At 54.5% G+C, this 10,796-nt stretch overlaps 1 protein-coding gene across 1 annotated transcript; it reads right to left on the bottom strand.

Annotated features, from left to right (window-relative positions):
• Nucleotides 1–8,052: 8,052 nt before the first annotated feature.
• On the bottom strand, nt 8,053–10,437 carry LOC144740985 (potassium voltage-gated channel subfamily A member 1-like). Its single transcript, XM_078623679.1, has one exon. The coding sequence runs from the start codon at nt 10,301–10,303 to the stop codon at nt 8,135–8,137; it is 2,169 nt and encodes a 722-aa protein (XP_078479805.1). The 5' UTR covers nt 10,304–10,437; the 3' UTR covers nt 8,053–8,134.
• Nucleotides 10,438–10,796: the final 359 nt, after the last annotated feature.

Here is a 10,796-nt window from a genome sequence, read left to right as displayed (position 1 = left end):
TCATGGTGGTGGTGCAGCAGCAAAAACGTGCACGTACAGTACACCACATACTGCATACAGTACACATACAGTATATACAGTACATACAGCGTTTGAAGCTCAATATTCCTTAGGAACGAGACCTGAACGCGAAGCGAGCAGTCTTCAACTCGGTCGCCCTCGGCGGCGTGTGGAGGCAATGACCTTGTTCAGGTCAGATGTGTCGTTTGCTGCAGTAACTTGCTGGACCTCTGTGAGAAAGAGCTTCATAGCTCATCGGATTGCTCCCGCGGGCGAAACAAAGATTCCGATTCTGAGATGTCACGCCCCACTGATGTTAGCCGTGATCGCGACTCAAACTCAGGCGGGCCGAGCAGCGCCGCCGCCACGTGTCTCGTCACAAGCCGATTTACGAAACAAATTAAAAGAATTAAAAATAAAGTTTTCTTTAAATAAATAAAGCGGTCTTCAACAAAATCATCATAATCATAATAATAAGTATGATTATTATGATGACGTGATGAGGAGCACGATTTATTTATTATTTATTTAGCGCCTAAACACGGTGCTGAAGACGAATCGTCCGCAGCGAGGGCGTCCTCCCGCGAGGCGCTCCCCCTCCAGCCCGCGGCTCGCCACGCCTCGTGCCTCGCGCTCCTCTCCCCCACGAGTGTCGTCTCAACCCCCCCCCCCTCATTGCATTCTCTGGACCCCCCCCCCGCCACCGCCAGACTGTAAACCACACGACGCACGAAAGAGGAAGAGGGGGGGACAGCCTCCCAAATCCCGAGAAAGGAAACCGCTCCCCGAAATTATCTCGAGAAATCGCGATAGATTGAAATTACAAAAAAAGAACGCACCACCCTCCCATCGCTGTGAGCCTTGAGTGAGATACCCCCCCCCCCCCGCGGGGTGCTCCGTGAGAGTCCCGCCGACAGAAGCCGCGGAGACTCCCCCATCGACCCCCCCCCCCACTCCACTCCCCAGCGAGCAGCTCCCACAGCTCCCTGACTTTGCCACTGAAGACATCCCCTCCCGGTGCTTCTCGGGAGACGCTCCGGGTGTTTTCTTGTTGTTGTTGCTGCTGTTGTTGTTGTTGTTTACGTCAGTAGCGACGCTGCATTCTATTCAGTATGCCCATCATGTTCACGACGTCGTCGTTTGGCCAGGAGTGATCTTCGATTGTCTCACCAGGAGGAAGGAGGGGGAGTGATTTCGTTCGTTAACGCTGCCCGAGATCGACATTCTAACGCGATCGATTTGCAAAGATGCGTCGACGCGTGTAAGCGGAAGACAAGTTCACCAAAACCCACTTGCTGCACTGCCATCTCGAGGCGAGCCGTCGACCCTCGCCTCCAAATGCCGGGTCACGGGAATGCGCGCCGTGACCCTGACTCGTGCCAGCGTTTTGTCCATTGTCCTGGACGATAAAGGCGCAGCCCTGCAATGACTACAAGCTGTCTGTAAGATAGGCAGATCACAAGCATGCTGATGTCAATAATACTTTGTGTGTCCTAGACGGAGCGACGGAGACGCGAGGTGAGACGCCTGAGCGCGTTCACCGCTGCCCACGAGCACCTTGACAAGAGGTGACGTTCCAGGCAGTGCCTCGAGACACAAATCGGCCTCCTCGGCTGTCACGCTCGCCACGACGTCTTCTTTGGAAGAACGTGAGAGTTACCCCCCCCCCCCCCACACACTTTAAACTTTAGAAAAAAATCTATTTTTATTTTAGCAGTTAAGGTCCGCTGAGCTGTGTAGCTTTTTTCCAGAAGCGCCCTGGCCATCACAAATGATAGCTCAACGAAGTGGCTCATCACGTGGACATTTATAGCAGCCAAATACTGTAAACGCGTGTCGGTTATACATGTGGACGGGAAACCCCGAGGATTCGGAGGGAAATCCACGCGACCCCAGCGAGAATACGCAAACTCCAACTACACAGGCGTCATCAAGGTCAGGATCGAGCCCAAGCCCTCCTGCATACCAGGCGAGGTAGTTAACATCGCGTCCCCACAGCACCCTCTACCCCTGCCATCGTTACGACTGCCGCGGCTGGAGATCGAACCAGCGACCCGGCGCAATGCCGAACTTCATAGCGCTGGATATCACTGTGGCAGTATCCCTCTCGATGTTCTTCTTAGGTTTTTTCGGTAAAGTCACGTAGAAAGTAAAATAAAATAAAAAAACAAAAATCACGACGTTTCGGAGGCAACACAAGTCTCCGTCATCAGGTGGGACCGTCACAGCCAGATTAGCTGTATCAAGGCTGGCTGTGACGGTCCCACCTGATGAGGGAGACTTGTGTTGCCTCCGAAACGTCGTGATTTTTGTTTTTTATTTTATTTTACTTTCTACGTGACTTTACCGAAAAAACCTAAGAAGATGATTCCTTGCAGTCACGAAAGCTTCACCTCTCGATGTTGTTTGAGATTTTGTTTACAATGTGCAAATTATCAACCACCATCATCAGCACAGACTCTTCACGTCATCGGGAAGACATTGATGTATACATTAATCAATATTGCTTCATAGCTTCCATTCAAATAAAAATAAACACGAAAAGATTGACATTGTACATGAGCTGCGTGCATTTGCTGGTAATGCGTTGTATCATACACGGAGCAGCTAACTGCCTGTCGTAGGATTATTACCCGTGTTGCCTAATCGGATTACGAGTAATAATAATGATGATGGCTCGTGTTGTATCCAGCAAGCCGGTGGAGTGGGAACGCAGCGGGTTGGTGAACGGTGGCGGGGGAGGGGTGACTTGGACCACTCGCCACTGAACTTCATCCGTGGGCAGGAGTCAAGCTCCGGTCGTAGGCTTCATCCCTGAGTGGAAGGAGCGCTGTGGTTTGCTGCACGATGCGCGCTCGCGTATTGTTCACGACAGCTTGAGCGCGCTACGAATTGGACCTCGTTGACTCCAATCAAAAGTTCTTATCAAGGGGCTGCGTACACTCACAACAAGAAGAAGGTCCCCCGTACATAGTCTGGGCTGTTCGCGAGCAGCTACTATACATGCCGGGAACGGCACACGAGGGGGTGGGTGGCCAGCGCTGTTCACGCACCGAAACAGGAACTCATTTGAGGCTGAGTCGACCTAGGAGAGTTCCTGGACCGGTTCAGATTATCGTCACCGGTGTTGGCCGTGAGCGGGAATCAAACTCGGGGGGGGGCGGATTCATAGCGAAAGTTGCCTAACCGCTGCGCCACCGCTCCCCACTCACACGGTTTAGTCAGCGGGCCCAAGTCGCGTCTCCATGTGTCCTGTTTTGCGCTCTTCATGAATGTGCTTTGTGTTTATTTTCGAGGTTCCGAGTGAATTGTGCCAACTTGCAAGGGCCAATTGCGATACGAAAAAAAACCGTGGCGTAAAACCCGCAGCGAATAAAGCAGAATGTGTCGTGCTGTGTGTGGATTTTATTTTTGAATCGGTTTTAAATAGGAAGCCTTTGGCAAACAATTCGGAAATACTCGTCGGGTGGTCGCGATTTATGAGTGCTCATCAGAAGACGAGGCTGGGAAAGACGCCAGATGCCTTTTTGTATTTAACAAGTGGAGACAATTCTACTCCATAAATCATTAGCGTCGTGAGTTGCGCATTGCCAAATCTTAGTATTTTGTTGTTGCTGTTGTTGCTGTCAGCAGGCGTGGTCCTGGCCACCAGTCGCCTCGTGCGCCGTGCCGGCCTTGATCGGTGCTGACGAACAGCGAGCACTTGCCCCAACAGGCTGTCGAAGGCTATACGGGGAATCTTTGTCTTTTGAAGAACGCATCACTACGACAGGCAGGTTGTCAGCTGCGCTTGGGAGCGCATTGTGTGTGTGCGCGTGTGTGTTTGTGTGCGCGTGTGTGTGGTGTGTGTGTGTGTGGTGTGTGTGTGGTGTGTGTGGTGTGTGTGTGGTGTGTATGGTGTGTGTGTGGTGTGTGTGTGGTGTGTGTGGTGTGTGTGTGTGTGGTGTGTGTGGTGTGTGTGGTGTGTGTGGTGTGTGTGGTGTGTGTGGTGTGTGTGGTGTGTGTGTGGTGTGTGTGTGTGTGTGGTGTGTGTGGTGTGTGTGTGTGGTGTGTGTGTGTGGTGTGTGTGTGTGGTGTGTGTGGTGTGTGGTGTGTGTGGTGTGTGTGTGTGGTGTGTGTGTGGTGTGTGTGTGGTGTGTGTGTGTGGTGTGTGTGTGTGGTGTGTGTGTGTGTGTGGTGTGTGTGTGGTGTGGTGTGTGTGGTGTGTGTGGTGTGTGTGTGTGTGGTGTGTGTGTGGTGTGTGTGTGGTGTGTGTGTGTGGTGTGTGTGGTGTGTGGTGTGTGTGGTGTGTGTGTGTGGTGTGTGTGTGTGGTGTGTGTGTGTGGTGTGTGTGTGTGGTGTGTGTGTGTGGTGTGTGTGTGTGGTGTGTGTGTGTGGTGTGTGTGTGGTGTGTGTGGTGTGTGTGTGTGGTGTGTGTGTGTGGTGTGTGTGTGTGTGGTGTGTGTGTGTGGTGTGTGTGTGTGGTGTGTGTGTGTGTGGTGTGTGTGTGGTGTGTGTGGTGTGTGGTGTGTGTGGTGTGTGTGTGTGGTGTGTGTGTGTGGTGTGTGTGTGGTGTGTGTGTGTGGTGTGTGTGTGTGGTGTGTGTGTGTGTGTGGTGTGTGTGTGGTGTGTGTGTGTGGTGTGTGTGGTGTGTGGTGTGTGTGGTGTGTGTGTGTGGTGTGTGTGTGTGGTGTGTGTGTGTGGTGTGTGTGGTGTGTGGTGTGTGTGTGGTGTGTGTGTGTGTGTGGTGTGTGTGGTGTGTGTGTGTGGTGTGTGTGTGTGGTGTGTGTGGTGTGTGTGTGTGGTGTGTGTGTGGTGTGTGTGGTGTGTGGTGTGTGTGGTGTGTGTGTGTGTGTGGTGTGTGTGGTGTGTGTGTGTGGTGTGTGTGTGTGCACGCCGGCTCACAACGACCGGCGTCGCGCCAGCAGCGAGACCGAGCTGCACGACGGTGCCGGTGACAGCCGCCGCGCGTCTCCCCCGTCATTGCGGGGAGGTCTGCATCCAGCATTCGATATAAAGGGCGGGAAGGGTCGGAGCAGCTGATGATGCTGATGATGATGCTGATACTTATGATGCTGATGATACCGATGATAATGATGCTGCTGATTACATTTATGATGATGCTGATATTTATGATGCTGCTAATTATGCTGCTGATGATGATACCGATTATGCTGATGATGCTGATGATGTTGCTGATAAAGATGTTGCTGCTGCTGATGCTGATGCTGCTGATGATGATGCTGCCGTGGATGATGATGCTGCTGATAAAGATGCTGCTGCTGCTGATGCTGCTGATGATGATGCTGCCGTGGATGATGATGCTGCTGATAAAGATGATGATGATCGTGATGAGATTGCAAGCTTTGCAGAGTCGTACCTAAGCAGAAATGCTACTCCAGTCGAAGACCATGAATAGTTGTGGAGAGACGTCTCTTCTTGACTTCCTTCTTAGAGAACCGAGAGCAACTGCGCCTGGGGCCGCTTCTTTGGCAGTCGTCTTCCTGGTGCAAGGGGGGACCACAACGCGTCCTTGCGCTGACATTTCCCTTAGAGCAGCCGGCTCCTTCTGGTGAATTCTCGCGAGCAAAATAACGTCAGCCAATTCTATACCCCACGGGGATCAGCGTGCTTGAACGGGATGCGTTGTGACTGTGTTGCTACTCCGCGTGTTGTTGTTGTTGTTGATTCGCGATGCTGCTGCCATGGCAGGCCTGACTGATCATCTCGAGGCAGCACGGTGGCTAGGAGATGTTACCTCCCTAGGCCTGGTAAGCAGGAGGTCGTGAGTTCGGTCTGTATATTTGGAGTTTGCATCTCTCTCTCTCTCACTCCCCGTGGTCGCGTAGATTTTCCGTATTTCCCCTCGACGTTTAGAACCAACATCGCGCGTTCATAGTATTTGTCTGATTTCCATTGGCACCTGATAAGCCACTTCATTTAGCTGTCATTGTCAGGCTGCTGCTTAACAAGAGGGCCTTGCCTGGTAAAACAAATGTAGCTTAGTTTAAAAAAAAATAATAGTTGATCTTGCTATCTCCTGAACACGTGCTTACCATCATCACCTTGCCCACTATATCGTGAACACACGTGGGACTTGTAATGACGCAACAACCTGCCGATCCATAATGATAACAGCAACAATACTGCAGAGTTGCTGTGAGTGAGTAGAATCGTGTTGACTAGAGCTGATGAGCATATTGGTCTCTTAATACGAAAGAGTATTTTGGTGATGCCGCTGCCTCACTTGGCAGTGATGCACAAGTACAATCAACAAACCACAATCATCAGCAGCACATCCGTCAGTGATACTGCGTGTGTGTGTGTGGTCTCGGGAAGAAAAAAAAAGAAAAAGAAACGACGTTTCGGTCAATGGCCCTTCTACATCGTCCATATATGCTTGTTATTTATTATATGTTTTTATTTGAAGGCAGTGATACCGACGAATGTGTTGACTGTGTAATGTTTTAGCTGCGCAGCTGCTGATGGAACGGCCGATCGGAGTCGACTCGTGTGGAGGTCTACGCCAAGATCACGGCGAGCGCTGAGAAGTCACCGACCCAGCCTCGTGAGAGCCGTGAAGGGCTCGCACCCCACGGCTGGGGCCAATCACGTGGGGGCCGGACTCTGCAACGCCTCGATAATTCACTTGATGATGATGATGATGGCGATAATACGCCACTTTACATTTTGACCTAAAACCTTTCGTGACTGCATGAATCCATGTTCTTTAGTCCTGTCGGTAAAGGCACGTAGATATAAAACATTTTAAAGTAAATGAAATAAAAACTACGACGTTTCGATCACAACACAAGCGGTCGTCATCAGTTTTTATTTTATTTTTATTTGTTTCTGTCTACGTGACTTTACCGAAAGAGCCAAAGAGTAAGATAATCCACTTTGTTGAGCTATCATTTGTGACCAGGTCGCTTCTGAAACAAAAGTTAATACCTCAGTTGCCGGGTAGGGTGGGGATGGTTTAGTTGTTGTATTTGTTTATTTTTGGATGATTAGTTGACCTCTCTTGAACTTTGCACCCCTGCCGTGTTTTTGTACTGCTGTTGTTGTTGTCACGTTCCCACCCCGTGCCCCTTAGTGGACATCTGCGACAAAGAGCTTCATAGCTCATCGGCTTCCTCCAGTCTAGATACACAGTCTGATTGTGAGATGATGATGATGATGATGTGCATTACAGAAATAATACCCCACCCGCAACTCCCCCCCCCCCCCATCGTACCCCGTGCATAATGCTGTAAACCACTTCTCATACGAATGACAGACGCGCTGTAGCCACGCGACTTGCGGCGTAGTAGCGGCGATATTCCACATATCCACGAGATTCCACAGATCCACGAGATTCCACAGATCCACGAGATTCCACAGATCCACGAGATTCCACAGATCCACGATGCTCCACAGATCCACGAGATTCCACAGATCCACGAGATTCCACAGATCCACGAGATTCCACAGATCCACGAGATTCCACAGATCCACGAGATTCCACAGATCCACGATGCTCCACAGATCCTCGACAAGAGGAGACGACATGAACTCTGAGCCTCGCGCGGTCCGTTCGTGAAACGTGTACAAGATCATTCACAACGTTCATCATATTGAATGTAATGATGATGAAGACGTGTTCCTACTAACGGTCAGACACTTCAACACACTCGTCAACAACATTTTGGTCTTCAAGGTAATATATATATACTGTATATGTTATCAAAGTTATATATATAGACACCTTATATATTATCGGCGAAGTGTTGAGTACTGGCTCGTATTCATAGCAATGGCCCTTTTACGTGCCATGAAGAAGGTGCATTGCCCGAAACGTCGCCGATTATATATATTGTATGTAACCAACGTTGACGACGCGTGTGTTGAGTTTGTTGTTGTTGTTAATCGTGTTCGTGGCACCACCCCCAACGCAGCAGCAGCAACAGCATCTTCAAATCACTGTTCACCTTCCCACCGTCGGAGACGTCTCCTCTTGTCCCTCGGAGAGTTTCGCCCCAAAAAAACCCCCCGCCCTGTCCCGCCGTCAGCCTCGACACGTATTAGTTTTTTTTTATTTTAAATACAAAACTAAAACAAGAAAAATACCCCCATACCCCTGCACCCCCCTCCCTCGTCCATCGCCTTGCGAGACTCACACTTTCGTCTCCATGCCGTCCACCAGCAGGGCGCAGTTATTGTTCCTCGAGCCGCCGTCGGGAAAGCGCCCCACGCTCACGGTGAGCCGCGTCCGAGCGCAGTGGGCCGAACCGTCGGCGGCGTCGTCGTCGTCGTCAGTGGCGAGTCCCGAGGAGTTTGGGTCTCCCGACTCCGTGCTCGAGTCCGTCTCGGCCTCCAGGCCCTGGGCGCTGCTGGGGCGGCGCTTCCGCGGCGTTCCGCTTCCCTGCGACGAGCGCGGCCCCACGGCACCTAAAGAGCCTCCGCCGCCTCCACCGCTACCACCGCCACCGCCGCTACCACCGCTACCACCGCCGCCACCGCCGTGGACTTTGACCGCCGAGTCGTCGTTGTCCGTCTCGCGGTGGTAGAAGTAGTTGAAGTTGGAGACGATCACGGGCACGGGCAGCGCGATGGTGAGCACGCCCGCGATGGCGCACAGCGAGCCCACGATCTTGCCGCCGATTGTGACGGGCCTCATGTCGCCGTAGCCCACCGTGGTCATGGTGACCACGGCCCACCAGAAGGCGTCGGGGATGCTGGTGAAGTGCGACTCGTCGCTGTCCGCCTCGGCGAAGAAGACGGCGCTCGAGAAGAGGATGACGCCGATGAGGAGGAAGAAGATGAGCAGGCCCAGCTCGCGCATGGAGGCGCGCAGCGTCTGGCCCAGGATCTGCAGCCCCTTGGAGTGGCGCGACAGCTTGAAGATCCTGAAGACTCGCACGAGGCGGATGACCCTGAGGATGGCGAGCGACATGGCGTGCTGGCCGCCCGGCGAGGAGGAAGACGACGGGGAGGGGAGCGCGGTTCCGCCACCGCCGCCACCGCCACCATCACCGCCACCATCGCTACCGCCATGCGCGCTCTGGTCTGCGAGCTCCGTGCCGAGCGTGATAAAGTACGGCAGGATGGACACGATGTCAATGACGTTCATGACGTCCTTAAAGAAGGCCGACTTGCTGGGACACACGAGGAAGCGCACGACGAGCTCCAGGGTGAACCAGACGACGCACACCGTCTCCACCACGAAGAAGGGGTCCGTGAAGGCGCTCAGCGGAGCCGCCGCCGCCACGACGCTCGGAGGCAGCGGCGAGGAGGAGGGCGACGAGTGCGGCACGCGCGGGTGCACGGGGGACCCTGGAGGCGGCGAGTTGCTGCTCACGACATCGGCCGACTGCACGCGCTGCTGCTGCTGCTGGTTGTTGTTATTGTTGTTGTTGTACGCGGCGGCGGCGGCGGCGGCGTCGCGCCTCTCGTCTCGGAACTGCGGCAGCGTCTCGAGGCAGAAGACGATGATGGAGAGGACGATGACCGCCACCGACACGATGGCGATGGCGCGCGCGGGCGCCGAGCTCTCGGGGTACTCGAAGAGGAGCCACAGCTGGCGGGCGAGGGGCGCGCGCGGCAGGACGCGCTCGGCCTCCTCGGGCGCGCAGCCCTCGTCCTCGCGGTAGCGCGCCATCGCCTCGTCGCCCAGCTCGTAGAAGCGCAGCTCCTCGGCGAACACGTCCACGGGCACGCCGGCGGGCCTGCGCAGGCGGCCGCGCGACTGGTAGTAGTGCAGGATGGAGTCGAAGCTCTGGCGGTTGCGGTCGAAGAAGAACTCGTTGCGCAGCGCGTCAAAGTAGGGCGCTCGCTTGCGCGGGTCGCCCAGCAGCGTGCGCGGGAATCGCGCCAGGGTGCGCGCGTGCGTCTCGAAGCGCAGCCCCGACACGTTGATGGTGAGCCGCTCGCCCGCCTCCGGGAACCCGCCGGGGTCGACGCCGCCGCCGAAGCCGCAGCTGCTGCCGCTGCTGCCGCCGCTGCTGCTGCTGCCGCGATGCTGCTGGTGATGGTGGTTGTGATGATTGTTGTGCTGTTGTTGCGCCTGCTGCTGCTGCGGTTGTTGCTGCTGCTGCAGGTTGTTATGGTGGTGGTGGTGGTGATGGTGGTTGTTGTAGTGCTGGTAGTAGGGCTCGCACGCAGCCGCGTCCAGCAGCAGGACGTCGAGCGCGTGCGGCGTCAGCACCGCGTGGCCGTGCGGGGCGCGGCAGCCGCCGAATCCTCGCGACCCCCCGGGACCTCCTCCTCCGCCGCCGCCGCCGCGGTGCCCATAGGGGCCGAGTCCTCCGCCCGTGTCCTGCACGCTCACCATCGCCACCTCCATCGCGGCGATAGCCACGGCGACGAGGAGGAGGAGGGTGGTGATGGTGATGGTGGTGATGGTGGTGATGGTGGTGATGGTGATGATGATGAATTCTCCTACCCCATTGAAGGAGGGTGGAGGAGCGCGGCTGTGGCCGCTTCACGCGTGGATGAAGTCAAGCGTGCGACATGAGACGTCTTCGTCTGTGGCAGCCTCCGTCTCCCCCCCCTCCTCCCCCACCGCGGCCAGCCCCCCACCCCCTCTGTGTGTGAGTCTTTGTGTGTGTGTGAGTGAGTGTGTGAGAGTGAGTGTGAGTGAGTGTGTGTGTGAGTGTTTGTGTGAGTGTCTCTTTCTGTCGCTGGGACGATCTCGAGGTCGTTGCGGTGAGAAGTTGATTGGGACAGGATGTTGTCTCCAATGCACCCTGCAACATAAACGAGAGAGATTGCATGACCCGGGGTTGTAAATGGAGCGATTCTCTCTCTGTGTATGTCACTCACACACACACGAAGAC

The sequence above is a fragment of the Lampetra planeri genome, unplaced genomic scaffold (assembly GCF_965212315.1).
Source record: "Lampetra planeri unplaced genomic scaffold, kcLamPlan1.2.h2 scaffold_371, whole genome shotgun sequence".
NCBI lineage: Eukaryota > Metazoa > Chordata > Hyperoartia > Petromyzontiformes > Petromyzontidae > Lampetra > Lampetra planeri.
The sequence above is the reverse complement of the archived record's forward strand: the minus strand, read 5'-3'. Positions and strand labels throughout refer to the sequence as shown.

What these genes read in the sequence shown, in the direction of transcription:
- LOC144740985 (XM_078623679.1), bottom strand. Translation starts at nt 10,303, where the DNA reads ATGGAGGTGGCGATGGTGAGCGTGCAGGACACGGGCGGAGGACTCGGC.